We start from the raw sequence: 18,190 nt of genomic DNA on the forward strand, positions 1-18,190 counted from the left end.
ACGCTCGTACATGTAAAAATGCACAATTGTTTTTGAAACCCAGCAAGCGTCCATTGAGATTATATGTTCCACGCGCTCTCACTGGACACGCCCCTGATTTGAAAACAATCATGCATTTTTACAAAGCTTACACCACACACTCGACGGTTGGAAGAGATGGCATGACAGTAGTGGCCTTTGATGGCAGATCATTATAATCATAAGAGAAATCTACATTGGTAGTAAATAGATAGCAAAACACACACCCATGGGGACAATTACAACAAGTACGAGAAGTAGATGTTCTGTCTGTCAGTCATGTCCTGCAGACCATTTTCGCCGTGGATCTCGGCACCAGCTTCGTGGAACTTGTCGCTCATAGACAGATCCTCGATGACTCTGGGGAGTCCAGCTGCTTCACGCTGATCGCCCTTCTTCTTCTGCATCCAGGTGATATTGATGATCTGGAGGACGACGACGGCCCAAAGGATGCACCAGATGATAAGAATACCTTTAAGGGCATTGACCTGAAAATAAAATTGTCAGTTTTGAATTCATGGTTGTAAGGTCGGTGAGAGCATGACTTACGTATTGAGGTGCGAACTTGGAGTCGAAGATGTAAGGGGTGATGATGTTTCCGAGAGCATTTCCGGCGTTGAAGCTGGTGTAGTAGATAGCCTTCTTCGTCTGTCCAGCACAGTTTCCACCCATCCATGAGATGAGGAGAGGGTTAATGGCGTATACAAAGGCAATGAGGTAGTATCCAGCTAGGAGACCGCCCTTGTTGTTCTTGGTCTTAGGAAGGGCGACCATCAGGGAGACTCCCACAATGACGATGGTCACTAGACCCAGGAGGAACGGCGACTTGCGCTTGAACCGGTAGGCGAGATAGGATGCACCAAGGATGGAGACGAATTGAAGGGCACCAAATGGCATGTTGAGGAGGACAGCCTGGTCAGGGGTAAAGCCGGCCAGGTTTTGCAGGATGATCGAGCCGAAGACCGACGAGACGGAGGCACCTGCGTTGACAGCGATAACCATGATCATGTAAAACCAGTACTTCAGCTCAGTAAAGGCCTCTGCAACTTGCTTCCAGTTGAACTTGTGAGAGACGATTCCCTGCTGATTGGCCTTCAGACGATCGACGGCCTTGAGGCGATCTTCGGGAGAGAGGTATCGGGCTTCGCCCGGGCTGTCATGGGCCCACCAGTAGGTACCCAGACCGATGATTATCTTGAAACGGTCAGTAAAGCTCAGTTAAAAAGGAACGTAATCACTCGCGGTCAATAAGCCAAAGAAGATATAGACCACTTGATATCGGTAGAGCGTGGATGAGTGTATGCGACCGAAGCCATAAACGATTGGGGCGCTGATCAAAGTACCTGCAAAAAAAATTACGATTAGCATTTTTGTTCTTATGAATGCTTGGCACAGCACCATGAGCTCAACAATGAGACTTAAGCCTGCACATATTGCAATGCATAGTGCGAGCCTTTGGAATTGAAACATCACCAGGTGATTGTCGAGCTCATAGTATCTGCACGCGGGTATACGTACTCAAACCATAACAGCTGTACCAGCAAGCAACGCGGAACGGTTGTTCAGAGCGTCTGTAGAAGGCAATAGTGATCATCGAGAACAGGGGGACGACGGCAGCTTCAAAGGCTCCGAGGAAGAAACGGGATGCAAGAAGACCAGCGTAGTTTCGCGAACCGCCAAGACCACCTGCGACAGAGATACCCCAGCAGGTAATGATGACGGGTAACACCTGACGGTATCGCAACTTGACGAGGACCCAAGCGGCTAGGGGCTGGACAGCAAGTTGTGCGTAGTAACCGATGTTGCCAATGTTCGAGTAGTCATTGCCGACAAGGTGTGCGTCTTTCTTCAGGCCATAAACGGCAGTCAAACCGATGATACCCTTATCTGCCGATTGAAGGAAGTAGACCATACAGAGTAGGGAGAGCATCCATATATCAGTCTTTTTAAGGATACGCTTGTTATCTGCATCGCTACAGAGGTGAGCATCGCTCAGACCAGAGTCCTTGCCCTCTTCGAAAGCAACAGCGAGGCCCTTTGCGTTGTTGTGGTCCTCAGATGTGTCGGATGCGTGTTCGAGGTGTTGGGCGTTGCCCTTCTCGACCGTCGGGTCCATGCTGGCGTGTGGAGTAGAGATAAAGATGTGGAGAGGCGGGTCTGGGGTCACGACTGGGGTTGTGGGGAGGACTCTGGGGGAGGTTTATACCTATCCAACGTCTGCTCTTACGGAAATTCATCTTTCCGCAGCCTATTCCGGATAAAACGCGATGCAAAGGAATGCTCATGACACGTGCGGAGTACTTTCGCTATCGTGTCCGAATGGGTGCGGCGATCAAACGTTAATTGGTCCAATTGTTTCGAGGTATGCTGTGTCGTTGACATCCCGCATCGGTGGCGTTAACGTGGCTTCCCTGGGCACGAGCCAACCTTCGTCAAGATATGCCCAGGAAAGCACGGCGGTGCTTGTTGCAGGAGGTATCTGGCGATCGTTTTCCCACAGCTCGTAATGGCCTAAGAAGTACGCAAGCTCGACCCATACAGCTTCAACCTGTTGGAAGACACATAAAGACCTGATGAACTATACAAGGGTATCGAGAGCCTAGCCATGGAATCAGCAACTTCCTCCAATCGGACTCTACGGAACCACTAGGAGACGTCAGGTGTGATTGGAGGAACTTGCACCTCGAACCAAACGCTCCTGCTACAATTATCGATTCCGGTCACACGAGGGGGAAGTCTTGCCGTGCGTGTGCATGAGCTCTGCCAAGCTTACATATTGCAGGAAGCAGTCCATCACTCCTCCCGGTGTCCAGACTTTGTCGCTAACGCCACTGTAGAAATGCACGATGTTTTTCGGAAGTAGAGGTAGGTCCAAAGAGAAGGTCTCCAAGCATCGCTCTCTGTGGACGACACGATGTTGGTCAATATCATCGTGCATTTTGATGAGTAGTGGATCCGTCTGCATCGCTGCGGCTTGGGAGTCGATGTGACAAAGTTTAGTACACAGGGGGAAGGGCTCATCAGCAATCACGGAACTGCCGACGGGGAGGGATCGTCGTGGAGCCGTAGCGGGAGACGTGGAGGACGTCGGCGATACAGAATTGGCATGGTAAGTCAGCGCAATTGGTCTATCGGTAATGGAAAATGCCACAATCGGCGAATTCAACTGCAGCCGACATTGGACAAGGTCTTCGCATACCGAGTCTCTGTGCATCGTTTCCAAGAAGTTGGTCGACCGATGAAGCATGTACTCGACACCAGAGCTTTCTTCCGCGGCCTTGGGCGGTGAGATTCTGCCGTTTTTTGCCAATTTTGTGACCCTGCTCTTGCGTCCCTTCTCTCACGCACTACCTTCAAAGCCGATGTATATCGATTTAGACATCTCTTCAATACATTATGAACGCTGAAGATACTCTAGATACTATGAATGTTCTCATGTCGAGGTAAAACAATCATCATAGACGCTGTTGACATAATCGAGGCTTTTCGGTTTCAGAAAGCACAAGTAGGGGACGATCACCATGGAATCAGATGAAGTTTCACACGAGTCTTTTCAGACAACTTCAGACGTTCTGATACAGGTTATAGTTTGATTTATACACTGAGTACTGGTCGATGCCGACTACAGCTTGCTTGGCTTGTCTGCTGATGTAGACCTGGCTTGTAAGTTTCTCTGCGCCGACATGACCATGCAGACGTGGTGACTTAGCGCAACAACATCGCCAGTGTCGTCCATGATGATGACTTCCAGATCATATCTACCGTTCTTGATCTGCTTGGCACGGACTCTCAAGAACAGGAATTCGACACCTTCCTCGGGTAGGACTTTCTTGACGTCCAGGTTCAACAGCAGTGTCGGATACCAGGCAGACGAGAACCCCTTCTGCTGTGCAGCCAACTCGTTGATCTCCTTAGCGTCACGCAGGGGCTCAACGGCGTAAGGATCACTGCCTGTGCGATAGCTCTCAAGGATTTGAGGGAACATGTCAGAAACGTAGCCCAAACTGGTGTTTGTGAAACGCTCACCGTTGCTGAAGCACATCCATTGATCTGCCAGACTACGCATGCGCTGACCTTGCTTTGGGAAGTAGAAGTTGACGTGTTGACTAGCACGACGGAAGATGGCAAAGGGCATAGATTTTTGCTCTTTCCAGGTATCGTCGGTGCCAGCCTTTAACGCGGCAACGTTTGCGGAAGGAGGCGCCGGCTCCAGTTTCCAGCCTGTAGGAAACGATGTGCCTTCCTCTGTGACAAGGTTGCTGTTGGTAATGTATGCGGCGACTTCTTCACGATCACCGCCTTCTTGGAAAAGCGTCACATGGATGACGGAGGTGCCCCTGCCTATCTTTACATCTCTGACGTTGAAGAGAGCAGGTCCAATACTGGTACGTCTAAGGAACTCCAGATGCATCGTCATCGTGTGCGGTTGCTTCTGCTCCCTCAATGTCGTTTCAAAGTGCATCTGGGCCACACGCATGAAGCAGGAAGTGATGTACCCGCCATGAGGAACTATAAAATGATGATATAAGAAAACTGGAAAGTATAGAGTTGGTTCAGCGAGGTTGAGCGCATACCTGAGCCAATGCAGTAGTCCTTTGGGAAGTTTGCGGTGTACGTGTGTGAGCCTGTCGAGGTGACGGTGGTGGCGTCGGAGAATGGATACATGATGTTCAATGATCAATGCTGGTTGAAAATTACGTGAATGGAGGTAGAAATATCAATGTTGATGAGAAGGTGGTGTTACGGCCGTCGGCTGGTTGATACGGCGTTCCCCACCATGCTTCACCCGAAATGATACCTCGGCTTGTGGTCAAGAGAATTGTTGATCTACAGTCCAGTCTAGAAACTCGTTCCCTGTTAATAAATACCAGCGACAGTTCGTGGAGAGACGACACGATGATCAAGAATATGAGAGAAACCCAAGAAGAGGGATGGAGGCACGAGAGCAAGTCGTGATGCGCAGACGGATAATGTCAGACGCGGGTAGCGGAAGCGCGGCAAGGGTCCCGCTCAGCAATCTGAAACACAGGTCTGGCAACACAGCCAGCATGCAGTCGAGGCAGAGAGATTTCATCATGGAAGAGAGGGCGAATGACAGGCCGATTTTCGAGGGACGAGCACAAAGTAGAGAGATCCTGGAGTTGACCAGATGATTGGCGGTCAAAGCATGGCGGGATTGAGAGCACTGCCCTGATGAAGGGATGGTCATGGCTCGACTTGATCGCTTCTTTGCGTGACTGCGACTTTGGAAGCGATGTGGTCACGAACGAAGGATTCAGGCTGCAGCAGTCAGGAAAGATCTTGGATGAGCTAAAAGATAGATGGTGCCAGGTGGATGAAGTTATGAATAGATGGCATCAGAAGCATATTTATAGAGTTTCCAACGGGCAAAAAGGAGTTCGCGGATTTGTTGACGATGAGGCAGTCGTTCCCACTCTTGCGGGCTGCTGTGGAGTAAGCTGCAACTTAGACGGCGCATACGAAATAAACACAGGCACCAATCTCCCTTCCTCATATCCTTTTCGCATCATACAGAAGTGCCATCTGCACTGTTGTTTCAACTCGTCGCTCCTACCCGACCAGTCCTGCCTGCGCGCCGCATCGCTCCAATTCTCGGTCGTCGCCCACCTCTCAATCCTACCGCCGTCTCTCTTTCGCAACCATCATCTTAGCAGTATTCCCACAACAAGCACGCCAGCGCATACCCATTTTTCGCTCTTCGCATTCGATTCCTACCGCTAGCTCAGACGTCAATATTTCAATCCTCGACATCTTCTTGAACGGCGCAGGGGGCGCGCCAGGCCTACGACTGGCATGGGCAACGTGGGAAGCCGACCAGACGATGGCGCTCCCGTCTATCTCAGGGACCAGACGAGATGTGCATACTCCCGATATCCCATGCCATATCACTCTCGCTAATCCTTTTCACCGCCAACAGTCTCGATCGCAAACGTAAACATCACAAACTCGCGCGGCCGTACTCTTGTCTCGCTCAGTCCCAACTCTTTTCCTGCTACGCGCTACCAAGCAAAACGCGAGGCTGGTGACAACACTCCCGTCGACTATGTTCAGGTACTTGATCCTTATCTAGCTACTATAATATACGCTGACAAAGCAAAGGACCCCGAACCCCCTTCTATAATCTCTCCCGCTTTCCTCCTACGCTTAGCCAACGATGAAGAGCTCACTTTCACCTTTACTTGTGTTGTCCGCCAATCAAATTCTGGTCCCACAAACACGATTGGCGACCACCTCGTCGCTCCTACCGGCATCCCATCCTCGGACACAAATTTGGGCGGCTTGACCTTCGTCTTTGGTTCAAATCCAAGAGAAATCGACCAGCTTGTTACACGAGAGTTCCATGCCGATCCCAACCTGCACAAGAACCCGAACGTTGAACTCGTGGGCAGTTATAACACAGGCGGTGTGCCTTTCGTACAATTCCAATGGTCATGGAAGTGGAAGCCTCCAAAGCAATCTGAAGATCACGGTGGAGGCTGGCGCAATACCTGCAGTGTATGAAACCTGTCGAACTGCTCTGAGTTGCCAATTGCTGACAAGACTCGACAGTTTCTCGAGTACAACTCACGCGCCCATCGTCTTGAAACGCTAGCCAGCTTCTCTTTCTGGGTCACGAGTATGTCCTCTGCTTCCTCTGCTTCAAGCACTATTCAGACTAATGCGACACTCCAGATACGCAGCGCTGGTTGAATTCGCCCACCCTCTCCCCTCCTCGTCTTCGGGTACCGTCCGCACAATCCATCGAATCCAGAGTTAGTGCCATCAGTGATTCAGATGGCTACGATCCCAAAGACTTCCGAGACTTCCGCGATTTCCGTGAGCCTTCCTCGCCTATGATCGAAGCAATTCCGGAATGCGGTCTTGGACTCATCCCTACAATGACCAACGGAGGAGTCCCCACTACACCAAAGGTCGACATTAGCTGTGTCGGTCGCCCAGGTGAAGATGGCAGTACCAGCGAGGACGGCCCCGTTTTCAGAGCAACTATGCGAGCCTTGGAACAAAAGACCGGTACAATGAGATCTCGTATGAAGAGAGTCTTGCGAGCTGCCGAAGCCGCCCAAGCTGCACAAACTGCATGCAACGACGCCCACTCTGCTTTCATGGATGCCCTTAGGGAGGCTTCGAACTCTAACGCAAATGCCGTTCGTCCAGCCCTTGAGCATTATTTCGACTCAATCGCTAGAGAGATTCTGCTTTACGAACGCCAAAACAACGCAAACTTGCAAAAACTCATCATTGAACCCATCAACAAGCTCTACAGTCTCGATATCAAGCAAGCCGAGTCCAAGAGGCGCGACTTTGACGAGGAGAGCAAGGACTACTATGCCTATGTTAGCAAATACCTTGGCCAGCGCTCAGAGTCACTGAAGGAAAAGAAGCGCGTTGAGAGCGACGCTAAATATCAAGCCAAGAGACGCACCTTCGAGCTCAAGCGGTTCGACTACTCTTCTTTTATGCACGACTTGAATGGCGGCAGAAAGGAGCAAGAAGTGCTCTCTCAGCTCACAAAATACGCATCTGCACAGGCAAGAGGCTATCTCACGACAGCAAAGAAGGTTGAAGAAATGTTGCCACAGCTGGAAGCCTTGACTCGTGAAGTTTCGCATGCCGACCTGGAGTTCCAAATGCAACGCACAGAGCGCGAAGAAAAGAGACGAGCGTTGGAGACGAACAACGCAAAATCGCCTGAACTGGAGCATCCGCCATCAGTGTTCAATGGCTCGATTACAACTCAAATTGATCGCTCGAGCAGCATCATCTCAGCGCCTCGCAACTCCATCATGTCGACCTCCCCGTCTGCATCTAATGGCTTCCCGTCTAGCATCACTTCTTCGATTGGCTCGAGCTCTAACGGCCCACTACCGGTGCGGAATACCAGTAACAAGTTCAAAGGTATTCGTGACCTTGAAGAAAAGGACCTTTCTGCCGCCACCACTGCAGGCGCCGGCCAAATCAAGAAAGAAGGTCTCTTATGGTCTCTGAGTCGACCTGGTAGTCATGTTGATCCGATCATGAACAAGGCCGGATGGCACAAGTAAGTCTTTTCATTTTTTCTCCGATGAAACTACAAACATGTACTAACAAAACAGATTCTGGATTGTGCTTGACCAGGGAAAGCTATCGGAATACGCAAACTGGAAAGACAGGCTGGATCTTCACATGGACCCAATTGACTTGCGAGTCGCATCTGTGAGAGAAGCACGAAATGCCGACAGACGATTCTGCTTTGAGGTCATCACACCGCAATACACTCGTGTCTACCAAGCCCCTTCAGAAGAAGACATGAAGGCATGGATCGCTTCGATCAATAACGCTCTTCAAAGCGCTTTCGAGGCCAGACCGTCAACCAGCGCCCCAAGTGCCGAAAAGATTGGCTCTACCCGGAACACCATTGCTGCAGTATTGACTGGTAAAACCCCGTTCTCGTCCCAAAGAGCATCGACCAACGCCACCTCATCATATATCAGTTCGTCGAATAAGGTTGTTTCGCGCCATGCGACAACAGGCGATAAGCCCACCTATCTGAAGCCTGACAACGAGACACCGTCAGCACTCCTAAATCAAATTCGTGAAGCGGATGCCGGCAACAAGTACTGCGCCGATTGCAACTCTGACCAGAAGGTCGAATGGGTGTCCATCAATCTCGGCATCATATTGTGTATTGAGTGTAGTGGCATCCATCGATCGTTGGGAACTCACATCTCCAAAGTGCGCTCTTTGACTCTCGACACTTCAGCTTTCACACCAGACATCATTGAGCTGCTCTTGTTGGTTGGAAACCGTGTTAGCAACATGGTTTGGGAGGCCAAGCTCGATGCTTTCCTAAAGCCAGGACCCAATGTGACCAGGGAGCAACGTTTGCATTTTATCACAGGCAAGTACAGTGATCGATTGTATGTACAAGGCTCAACCGATGCCATGGCGCATTTCAAGAGCCCAGACGACACTTTGCTCGTCAGCATCAAACAAAACAACATCCAACAAGTGCTGTATGCTCTGGCACTGCGTGCGAACCCGAATGCTGCAGACCGCTCTCGCGGCACACACGCTGTATTCCTTGCCCTCGCAGCCGCAGACCCCGCATCTCCCTCTAGCTCGTTCGCGCAACAACGCGGTGGCTCGTCGACTCTATCTTCACCAAGTTTGAGCCCAACAGGGCTGCCAACACGCCCCACAACCCCTACTCCCTCAAGGAAGCCCTTCCCTATCGCCGAACTTTTGCTTCAAAATGGAGCCGAGATCCCAACACAACCCGCACCGATACCTCTGTCGCGAGCTGCACAACAATACATCGAGTTCAAGATCGACCAGAAGACTGGGCGGCACTTAGGACTAGGTGTTAAGGACTCCGCTGGTGATGTGTTGTCGGCATTGCCGAGTGAAAAGCACAGTCCCAACGATCGCGACAGTCGATTAGTCAAGAGACAGAGTACGGGATCTCGGAGTGCGGTGTCGAGTAGAGACGGAAGTCTGGGAAGAAGGTGACCATGAAAATATCTCCTTTGCTCTTTCTTTCCTTCAGTCTCTTCACTTCTTCATCCGCCCTTTTTCCTTTTCTTTCTGTGTGTTACATAGGACCACTTTATGTTTTGATGAGTAGGAAAAATCGCTGGCAGGATTTGGGATTGTGTTTTGTTTTCTTTTCTATTTCCTTTCGAAGACCCTCTCTACAAGTGGAGTCTGCTACTTATCATCTTCTTCACTATTATAAGAGTCGCAAGAGACGCGAAACTTTTGCACTTTCCACCTTCACAAAATCGATATTGCCAATGGCTTTCTACCCTTTCTTTTCGTCCAATACTTATCTTTTCTTTCTTTCTTTTGCAGGAAACGCAATCAATCCGTGCCGCTGTTGCTTTTCTCGAAGCCAAACACCCGTCTGGACGAGGATCAGGATCCTGTCACGACAGCTGCATCTAACACCACTAATATCAGGGTCCGCGTCGATGTGTCTCAACATGAATTCTGGCACGAGGTACCTGGACGCATAAAACTCAAGGAGCGACCCAAAAGTCAAGAACAAACTCATGGACGCCTACATCGTGCAGCTTCCAGATTCCTCGCCAAAGCTGCGAACACGAGTGTGCCGACGGCAATGCGTCGTCGTAGGTTCTCGACTCCTGTACTCGCTATGGAAGAGGTGCAAGGGAGGGACTGCGGCAACGACACAGCTGAGGAGCAGGCCACGTCGGCGAGAATTGGTCGGAGGAAGTCTCTCTTGAGTCGTGCTCGCTCACTGAGAGGTGTGAAAAGTCTATCTGACTTGAAAGCGGCTACAGTGGGTGCCGTGAGAATTGACAAGGACAGGCGCGGGCAAGAGTCGTCACAGACAGATGGACGGGAACAAGGGGCGATGTTTGAATGTGCAGTCGTCAGGGTGAAGAGTGTGAACAGTGCTACCAGTGCACCTTTGTATACCTTTGGAGGAAACGAATAAAGAGTCTCCAGTGCTTGTTGGGCAATGGGGAGACATTCCTAAGTAATCATACGAGGCGTTATATGATATTCCTCTTGAGGGTTCTCCTCGAGGCGAGTGACTTCGAATCAAAGAACGATATACATTTTTCCAGACTCCATGATAACCATGCCTATGCACCAGCCTTTCCCGATCCAAACATTGCTACCATGCATCATGGTTGGTAACTAAGCTTCTCACTTTCATCTGACCATGGCTGCCAGCTCATCCGATGTTCTGACAATCTCGATGATGGGAGCAGATGCGTGGGGAACTGCCTGAGGCTTCTCCAATCTCAAGCGGACACTGGTCTCTTGTGATTGTAGAGGGGTGTAGTTCATCTTCAGGACCTTGAGAACATAGATGGCCAGTGACTCCAGAGTTTCGAATTCTGTCGGTTCAATTGCCTAAACGACATGTCAGCACGATGAGTAACCAGAAAGTCAATGGGTGCTTGAGGCATCTCTTACCTGAGTGATGATTCTTTCAAGCTCGGGATATGATTGCGAGTCGTCGCCCTGTATTCTGTCTATCCATACGCTGACGAAGAGCTTTTGTTTGGCCGTCCTCTCATTGTCGTTGACACCGATCAGAGTAGGGATGAAGACGCGAGAGAGATGGAGGACTCTGCCAACATGGTCTTCACCCTCGACAAAGTAAACGTAGTTGACATAGTCACCCAACAAACTGGCCTTGGGCAACTTGATCTCAATTTGACATGATTGAATCAAGGAAGCACCAGGAGGAGTTTCGAGTATGGTTTGGTGTATGCGATCGGCAAGGTGATCTAAAGTCTCCCAGTCCTGAACTGGCTTCATGGAGCGAAGATTCTTTGACAAGATACCATAGTGCATGGTGCTTTCGTCAAGTGCATCTTGACTTGCGGCAGAATCAAAGCCTCGATGGAAGGAAAGGGAGACGGAGAGGAGAACTGGTTGTTGCTTTTCGCGAGCCCAAGCATCGACGCCACTTTTGGGGGCGTATTGGAGAGCCAAGTCCTCGACTCGGATGCCATCACGACACCATGGTTGGCCGTACATTTTCAGAAGATATATTTGGTACTTGAGTACTGGTGGTCAGAGGTCGGGTGCAGTTGCCGTTCGCGAGGTGTGGGATTGTTTGATGATTGATGAGAGGCTCCTCGGTTGCCGCCAAGACACGAGCTCGACCTTCGAAGCGTCTAGAAGGGAAGGAAGCTGAGATATTATATTCACACGACACGCTTTCGTACCAAGCCATCATAGCAACTTGCATTTTCACATCTCATCAATTGATTGTTTCGTTTCTTTGATACCCCTTTGCTTTTACTCATCACACTACTATAATCATGGCCGACGCACTCAAGGCTGAAGGCAACAAGCTGTTTGCCGCAAAGGACTTCCAGGGCGCTGCGTAAGTTGAAGCATCCTCACCGAAGCATCCTCACCGCATTGCACAAGCGCTTTACTGACGGGCAAACAGACAGAAGTTCGGCGAGGCCATCGAACTCGACCCCAGCAACCACGTCCTGTACTCCAACCGTTCCGGCGCATACGCTTCATTGAGAGACTGGGAGAAGGCCCTCGACGATGCCACCAAGACGACCGAGATCAAGCCTGACTGGGCCAAGGGCTGGGGCAGAAAGGGTGCCGCCCTGCACGGCATGGGCAACCTTGGTGAGTGCCCTTCACTCTCGCCATCACACACAACAGTAAAAGACTGACAAAGTCGCAGTTGACGCCACAGATGCCTTCGAAAAGGCCGTAGAGCTCGACCCCAACAACGCTCAAGCAAAGTCCGGCCTCGAGGCAGTTAGACGCGCCATCCAGGCAGAGGCCGATGCTGACGGTGCCGACTCGACCGGCGGCCTGGGCAACATGTTCAATGACCCTCAGATGATTCAGAAGCTCGCCGCCAACCCCAAGACTGCCGCATTGCTCGGAGACTCCGCCTTCATGCAGAAGCTCAACCAGATGAAGTCCAACCCCAACATGATGGGTGAGGCCATGCAAGACCCTCGCTTCCTGCAGGTCATGAGCGTCCTGCTCGGTATCGACATGTCTTTCGCCGACCCTTCGTCGCAACAACAACAACAGGGTGGTCAGCAGAGAGGAGAGGCCGAAGAGGACGTCCCCATGCCCGACGCTAAGCCCAGCCAACCCGAGCCCGCAAAGGCACCCGAGCCGGAACCGGAACCCGAGGACGAGGAGGCAGCTGCACAAAAGAAGGCAAAGGAGGAGGCAGACAAGGAGAAGGCTCTTGGTACTGAGAACTACAAGAAGAGACAGTTTGACGCTGCCATTGAGCACTACTCGAAGGCCTGGGACCTCTACAAGGACATCACCTACCTCACCAACCTTGGTGCTGCCAAGTTCGAGAAGGGTGACTACGAGGGTGCAATTGAGGCCTGCAAGAAGGCTGTTGAGCACGGTCGTGAGGTCTTTGCCGACTTCAAGCTCATTGCAAAGGCTTTCGGTCGCATCGGTACCTCGTACGAGAAGCTGGGCGATCTCCCCAACGCCATCGACAACTACCAGAGATCGCTCACCGAGCACCGTACCCCTGACGTCCTTACTAAGCTGCGCGCCGCTGAGAAGGCCAAGATCAAGGCCGAGAAGGACGCATACCTGGATCCTGCAAAGGCCGAGGAAGCTCGCGAGCTCGGCAATCAGAAGTTCAAGGAGGCCGACTGGCCCGCTGCCGTCGAGGCTTACACCGAGATGACCAAGCGCGCACCCGAGGACCCCCGCGGTTACTCAAACCGCGCCGCTTGCTTGATCAAGCTGCTCACCTTCCCCGCCGCCGTCGACGACTGCAACATGGCCATCCAAAAGGACGAGGGCTTCATTCGCGCCTACCTCCGCAAGGCCCAGGCCCTCTTCGCCATGCGCGAGTACAACAAGGTCATCGATGTCTGCAACGAGGCCATGGCCCACGACAAGGACGGCAAGAACACCCGCGAGATTGAGCAGCAGATGCAGAAGGCCGTTCAGGCACAGTACAGCGCTCGTGAGGGTGAGACCGAAGAAGAGACCATGGAGCGCATCCAGCGTGACCCTGAGATCCTTTCTATCTTGCAAGACCCCATCATGCAGTCAATTCTGCAACAGGCCAAGGGTGACCCGGCTGCTCTCCAAGAGCACATGAAGAACCCTGACGTCCGTACAAAGGTCCAGAAGCTCATGGCTGCTGGCGTTATCCGTGTTGGTGGCCGATAGATTTGATATCCCCTCTTGTTGTCATTTCAGCGTTTCCTCACAAAATTCATAGCAATTAAATATTTTGATGATGCCCGGAATTTATGAAGTTTTCTTTGAGTCACTTGTATTGATTCTCTCCATGTATTTCATGATGCAGTTTTGCTGAGTATAACGGATGCTTCTATGTGGTATCGTATATTTGCTATTTGATCGTAACCGAATATTTGTTCTTCAAAGAGTCTCTCCAATCTTTACACCGACCTTCTCGGCCAGGCCGTCCACCTCTGCAACATCGGTGGGGAATTCTTCGGCAATGATCTGGCTCTGGTACTCCTTGCCCATACCAACCAAGAACTCAACCAGACCACCTCCGTTGGTGAAGACGTAGAGTGCAGAGTATCTGCTTGCGACCTCCAGAGTGAACTCCTGACCAGCAGGCACGAAAATGGTCTCGCCAGCACTGATTGTGGAAGTCTGGTTGTTCACAGTCAAGCGGAACGATCCCATGTCGACCAAGAAGCAGTGGTGCGATGTCTTGAAGTTGAGGGTGTTGTAAGCCAAGTACTGTGCCTTGATTGTCTCTGAGCCCTCGATTCTTGCAATGCTGAATTTGCCATTCGAGTCTGCCTTTTGGCACAGAGGTTTTACCAGCAGACCGCCTGCGGCATATCTGGGTCCAGCATCGGCTTTGAGGAAGTAGGGTGTTGTTGCTTCTCCGGAGAGTTTGTCGTCTTCCTTTGTGCATAAGCTGGGCTCGGCACCCTTGTGGTCACGCTTAGGGACCATGTCGAATTTCTCAGTTGCAGCCATGAGTTTGGGCACCAATACCTCCATCGGGTTTCTGTGATCGCGGGTAGGGAACAGCGGACCCATAGGCGAAGTAGCAAAAGGCTCTCCGATGAATCTGAAGAACTCCTCCCAACCTCCAGGAACGATGAGACCGGCAAACTCGGTATGCGAACCCAGGATCTGATACTGATGCACCACATTCGGAGGCACGGAAGCGAAATCGCCAGGGAGCAAAGTGCGAGCGGCATCGTTGGCCCAGACGTTCATGCTGCCCTTCAAGCAGAGGAAGACATCGTGGGCTTCGCGGTGGTAGTGGAAGCCGATTGGGTTGTCTTGTTGACCGCCGGTGGAGACGACGGCGAAGTCGCCTTTTGATTCTTTTTCGGTGACGAGCATGCGCATTACGCTGTTGGAGGTGGGGATTGTCCAGAGTTCACCGCCGAAGACGGGGATGACATAGCTGGAGTCGGGCTTGCCGGGAGGTTCGCTAAGGATGGGGACGGGCATGGTTGCGGTGTTGCTGCGTGAGAATCAAAGCTATGAGGTTGTCGATGAAGGTGAGTTTGTCAAGTTGTGGGTAAAAGATGGCAGAAAAGAGGAGAGAGATATATAGAGCAGAGGAAAGATGATGGAGGGATCTGGGCAGCTCAGGGCAGGCTTCAGACTTTATGTGATGGTGGCTTCTCTTGATGATACTGCCGACTGCATATGACACTCTTGCCCTACTCCTGCTCACCATTCGGGACTACTTCTCCCGTACATCCAGACAAGCCACCAGATTTACCTGCCCTTCTCGAACCATTTGCTGTGGGGCCCCAGGGTTGCCATCGTTTCCGAGGGCATGGTTTTGAGTTCGACGCGAACTGCTTGGACCGTTCACGTCTCGATTGTGGGGATTGTGGAGAAGGAAGCCGCTTAATATTAAATTGTTGTGTTGCAGGAAGTCAAGAGTCGCTACTTCTGCTCAGTTGCAGTTTGATGTGCGTCGCTTTGCAGTTATTGGCACGAGGAAAGAGCTGTTCCTGAAGTCTGGTTGGTGTTTCCACTCTACAAAGGTCGTGTTTAAGCATGCTGATCATGCTTTATCTCGGCCGTCGTCGTCCGGTTGTGGGGCAGTGCCCTAACTTAGCCCTAGACCCCTCCTTGTGTTTGCACCTGCCCCTCTTACGTGTCGAAAACATCCAGCCGTTTTTGGCTTGCGATTTGTCTGACACGAATCTCGCTGTATGTTTCCATGTGCCGAAGTCCATTAGGGCTCAGAATCATCTGTCACACTGTCCGGGCCATGGATAAGTAGAGCTCCGGTCGCTTAGCAAAGAGCAGCGGCATTATCACACGGGACCTTGTAGCTTGAAGCCTTGCAATTTTCCTGCTTTACACCTTTGATTTCATCACATCGCTCCAACAGGCCAAACGTGACTTTGAACACCACACATCATGGATCAACTACCAGCATTCGGACGCTCCATCTTCCCGGCATTGATGCCGACGATGAAGGCATATTCTGTTCTCCACGAAAAGAACAGAAGCAATATCGAGTCGACACCGCGAGAAGAGTTCAAGTATGGATCTGACCCGCGTCAGAAGCTTGACTTTTACACACCAAAGCAAGTTTCAGACGATACGCCCATCCTGGTCTTTGTCTATGGAGGTGGCCTGTCTAGAGGTGATAAGCGTATGCCTAGTCCACCAACAGCCGAAGGATTGGTCTATGCAAACATCGGACACTACTTCTCAGTGAGTACAGAGCTAACTCCAGCGGCAAAACAGAACAGCTGACAATGTCCAGTCCAGAGGCTTCATCACTGTAATTCCCGACTACAGACGTACAGGCGACGGCGGCGTCTTCCCGTCCGGCGGTCAAGATGTAGCAGGTGCCCTCGAATGGGTCAAGAACCGCTTCAGTACGGGCAACCATAAGCTATGGATCATGGGCAACTCTGCTGGTGCGGTTCACTCCGCAACCTGGCTACTCGAGCCCTCACTCGCCGAATCAAGAAAGTCGGTCCAGAGTGGCTCTGTGGTCATCCAGGGCGTCGTGTTGGTGTCTATACCCGCACACTTCCAACAAGCGGGTGAGGACCGCTCCGAAGTGCTTACTGCATACTACAAAGACAAAGTTGAACAGGACTGTGCTCTTGGACTTGTTTCAAGGGCCGAAACACCCATCACGAGAGTGTTGGCTGTACTCGGAACCTTGGACCCAGAAGACGAGATTATCGAGCCCAGCAACGACTTTGTCAAGAAGTGGAAAGAGAGATTCGGACAGGACAAGCTGACAGAGGTGCTATTGGAGGGCCACAATCACTTTAGCACCGTCATCGCTTTGGGCACCGGAATCGAGCGGGAAGAGTCGTTGGGTACTGAGGTTCTCAAATGGATGGGCCAGGCTTGAAACCTACAATCGAGAAGAGATACAATTATTGCATGCTTTGTGTCATCACCATGGTTTTCGTCTTTCCCATTGGCTTTTGAAGAATTTGGAATGTGATGGGAGTGATGCTCCGAGGAAGCGTTCGGTGACCACAAAGGTATCTCGGATTTAGGGGTTAACGGCGATGACGACAGGTGACGTTGATCAGAAACCCAAACAGCAACCATATATCAACACAAACCACTGCCCATCTCTGTTCGCAAAGATCAATTGAATCAATTAAAACCACCCAAACATGTCGCCAAAGGTCTTTTTCGTCACAGGAACATCCACCGGCTTCGGTGCCGAGTACGTCAAGAAGATCATCGCAGAGGGCGACCACGCAATCGCTACTGCCCGTAACTCCTCCAAGCTTGAGAAACCTGAGGGCGCGACAGACAAGAACTACCTTGCCGTTGATCTTGATGTTACCAAGAAGGACTCCATCGATGCTGCGTTCAAGAAGGCCATTGAGAAGTTTGGTCGTCTTGATGTTGTCGTCAACAAGTGAGTTTCCACCTTGATGGTCCTTGACGAGCCAATACTGATGGTTTGCATAGTGCCGGTTATGGTCTCGCCGGTGAATTCGAGAGCTTGAGCGACGACCAGATCCGCAAGCAGGTAAGCAAGCCTGTCTCATCACTCAACCATTCTCACAACTCACTAACATTCTCCACAGATGGAAGTCAATTTCTTCGGCCTCATCGACGTAACCCGCAAAGCCCTCGAAAGCATGCGCGAACAATCTCCCCAAGGCGGTGTGATCCAACAAGTAACCTCCATCGGCGGCCAACGCGGCGTTCCCTTCTTCTCCATCTACTGCGCCTCCAAATGGGCAGTAGAAGGCTACACCGAAGCCCTGTCCAAGGAACTGAAACCCGAATGGGGCATCAAGCTCACCTGCATCGAGCCCGGCGGTTTCCGCACAGATTGGGCTGGAAGATCGATGGAGTTCGGCACGAAGCAGACGGCCTACGATCATTTGGATGCGAAGAAGAGTATGGAAGAGAGAAATGGCACGCAAGCTGGTGATCCTAAGAAGGGTGCTAGGTGCATGTACGAGTTGGCTGTCATGGATGAGCCACCGTTGAGATGTGTCATCGGCACTGATGCGTATGCCGGCATCAACGAAAAGTTGGACCAGTACAGGGAGAATGTCAAGAAGTTCGAGAAGTTGAGTACTAGCACTGATGTCGATGGCTACAAGGCTCCTTCCTAGAGGGCTGCAGTGTTTTCTGGACACTCGATGCTGTACATGATCCAACGAAATCACTTAGATAATACGAATCAAACTCTTCTCACATGACCATC

General features: G+C 51.3%; 10 protein-coding genes across 10 annotated transcripts; 6 read left to right on the forward strand and 4 right to left on the reverse strand.

The window, feature by feature from the left end:
• Positions 1-257: 257 nt before the first annotated feature.
• On the reverse strand, positions 258-2,134 carry M438DRAFT_275000 (MFS general substrate transporter; the record flags this gene model as incomplete). Its single annotated transcript, XM_029900756.1, has 4 exons — positions 258-506; positions 568-1,212; positions 1,249-1,361; positions 1,537-2,134. 4 exons carry the CDS (start codon positions 2,132-2,134, stop codon positions 258-260), a joined length of 1,605 nt encoding a protein of 534 aa, XP_029760169.1.
• Positions 2,135-3,640: 1,506 nt separating this feature from the next.
• Positions 3,641-4,683, reverse strand: M438DRAFT_355809 (uncharacterized protein; the record flags this gene model as incomplete). The annotated part of the gene is made up of 2 exons (XM_029907060.1): positions 3,641-4,527; positions 4,593-4,683. The coding sequence occupies 2 exons, from the start codon at positions 4,681-4,683 to the stop codon at positions 3,641-3,643; spliced, it is 978 nt and encodes a 325-aa protein (XP_029760170.1).
• A 410-nt stretch (positions 4,684-5,093) lies between these two features.
• M438DRAFT_26545 (uncharacterized protein) lies at positions 5,094-6,070 on the forward strand. The gene has a single exon (XM_029900027.1). It carries the CDS (start codon positions 5,212-5,214, stop codon positions 5,758-5,760), a length of 549 nt encoding a protein of 182 aa, XP_029760171.1. The 5' UTR covers positions 5,094-5,211; the 3' UTR covers positions 5,761-6,070.
• M438DRAFT_26535 (ArfGap-domain-containing protein) lies at positions 5,692-9,833 on the forward strand. Its single transcript, XM_029900016.1, has 6 exons — positions 5,692-5,896; positions 5,957-6,090; positions 6,139-6,534; positions 6,589-6,655; positions 6,712-8,077; positions 8,133-9,833. Exons 1-6 carry the CDS (start codon positions 5,833-5,835, stop codon positions 9,526-9,528), a joined length of 3,423 nt encoding a protein of 1,140 aa, XP_029760172.1. The 5' UTR covers positions 5,692-5,832; the 3' UTR covers positions 9,529-9,833.
• M438DRAFT_274766 (uncharacterized protein) lies at positions 9,824-10,480 on the forward strand (the record flags this gene model as incomplete). The annotated part of the gene is made up of 1 exon (XM_029900738.1): positions 9,824-10,480. A coding segment is annotated over one exon (657 nt), but the record flags the coding sequence as incomplete, so codon positions are not given.
• A 221-nt stretch (positions 10,481-10,701) lies between these two features.
• On the reverse strand, positions 10,702-11,538 carry M438DRAFT_274290 (uncharacterized protein; the record flags this gene model as incomplete). Its single annotated transcript, XM_029900703.1, has 2 exons — positions 10,702-10,905; positions 10,969-11,538. 2 exons carry the CDS (start codon positions 11,536-11,538, stop codon positions 10,702-10,704), a joined length of 774 nt encoding a protein of 257 aa, XP_029760174.1.
• A 359-nt stretch (positions 11,539-11,897) lies between these two features.
• Positions 11,898-13,802, forward strand: M438DRAFT_26601 (TPR-like protein). Its single transcript, XM_029900072.1, has 2 exons — positions 11,898-12,153; positions 12,224-13,802. Exons 1-2 carry the CDS (start codon positions 12,141-12,143, stop codon positions 13,693-13,695), a joined length of 1,485 nt encoding a protein of 494 aa, XP_029760175.1. The 5' UTR covers positions 11,898-12,140; the 3' UTR covers positions 13,696-13,802.
• Positions 13,803-13,908: 106 nt separating this feature from the next.
• On the reverse strand, positions 13,909-15,050 carry M438DRAFT_365805 (RmlC-like cupin; the record flags this gene model as incomplete). The annotated part of the gene is made up of 1 exon (XM_029907824.1): positions 13,909-15,050. Exon 1 carries the CDS (start codon positions 14,971-14,973, stop codon positions 13,909-13,911), a length of 1,065 nt encoding a protein of 354 aa, XP_029760176.1. The 5' UTR covers positions 14,974-15,050.
• A 656-nt stretch (positions 15,051-15,706) lies between these two features.
• M438DRAFT_297863 (alpha/beta-hydrolase) lies at positions 15,707-17,089 on the forward strand. The gene is made up of 2 exons (XM_029901967.1): positions 15,707-16,203; positions 16,256-17,089. Exons 1-2 carry the CDS (start codon positions 15,904-15,906, stop codon positions 16,859-16,861), a joined length of 906 nt encoding a protein of 301 aa, XP_029760177.1. The 5' UTR covers positions 15,707-15,903; the 3' UTR covers positions 16,862-17,089.
• On the forward strand, positions 17,089-18,186 carry M438DRAFT_397533 (NAD(P)-binding protein). The gene is made up of 3 exons (XM_029909313.1): positions 17,089-17,386; positions 17,440-17,500; positions 17,559-18,186. The coding sequence occupies exons 1-3, from the start codon at positions 17,136-17,138 to the stop codon at positions 18,096-18,098; spliced, it is 852 nt and encodes a 283-aa protein (XP_029760178.1). The 5' UTR covers positions 17,089-17,135; the 3' UTR covers positions 18,099-18,186.
• Positions 18,187-18,190: the final 4 nt, after the last annotated feature.

Source organism: Aureobasidium pullulans (assembly GCF_000721785.1).
Source record: "Aureobasidium pullulans EXF-150 unplaced genomic scaffold scaffold_10, whole genome shotgun sequence".
In the NCBI taxonomy this organism is placed as follows: domain Eukaryota; kingdom Fungi; phylum Ascomycota; class Dothideomycetes; order Dothideales; family Saccotheciaceae; genus Aureobasidium; species Aureobasidium pullulans.

What these genes read in the sequence shown, in the direction of transcription:
- M438DRAFT_297863 (XM_029901967.1), top strand. Translation starts at nt 15,904, where the DNA reads ATGGATCAACTACCAGCATTCGGACGCTCCATCTTCCCGGCATTGATG. An exon ending in ACATCGGACACTACTTCTCA is followed by an intron (nt 16,204 to 16,255) that starts GTGAGTACAGAG and finishes GACAATGTCCAG; the next exon opens with TCCAGAGGCTTCATCACTGT.
- M438DRAFT_26535 (XM_029900016.1), top strand. Translation starts at nt 5,833, where the DNA reads ATGGGCAACGTGGGAAGCCGACCAGACGATGGCGCTCCCGTCTATCTC. An exon ending in TCTCAGGGACCAGACGAGAT is followed by an intron (nt 5,897 to 5,956) that starts GTGCATACTCCC and finishes CACCGCCAACAG; the next exon opens with TCTCGATCGCAAACGTAAAC. An exon ending in GCTGGCGCAATACCTGCAGT is followed by an intron (nt 6,535 to 6,588) that starts GTATGAAACCTG and finishes AAGACTCGACAG; the next exon opens with TTTCTCGAGTACAACTCACG.
- M438DRAFT_26545 (XM_029900027.1), top strand. Translation starts at nt 5,212, where the DNA reads ATGAAGGGATGGTCATGGCTCGACTTGATCGCTTCTTTGCGTGACTGC.
- M438DRAFT_397533 (XM_029909313.1), top strand. Translation starts at nt 17,136, where the DNA reads ATGTCGCCAAAGGTCTTTTTCGTCACAGGAACATCCACCGGCTTCGGT. An exon ending in CTTGATGTTGTCGTCAACAA is followed by an intron (nt 17,387 to 17,439) that starts GTGAGTTTCCAC and finishes TGGTTTGCATAG; the next exon opens with TGCCGGTTATGGTCTCGCCG. An exon ending in ACGACCAGATCCGCAAGCAG is followed by an intron (nt 17,501 to 17,558) that starts GTAAGCAAGCCT and finishes CATTCTCCACAG; the next exon opens with ATGGAAGTCAATTTCTTCGG.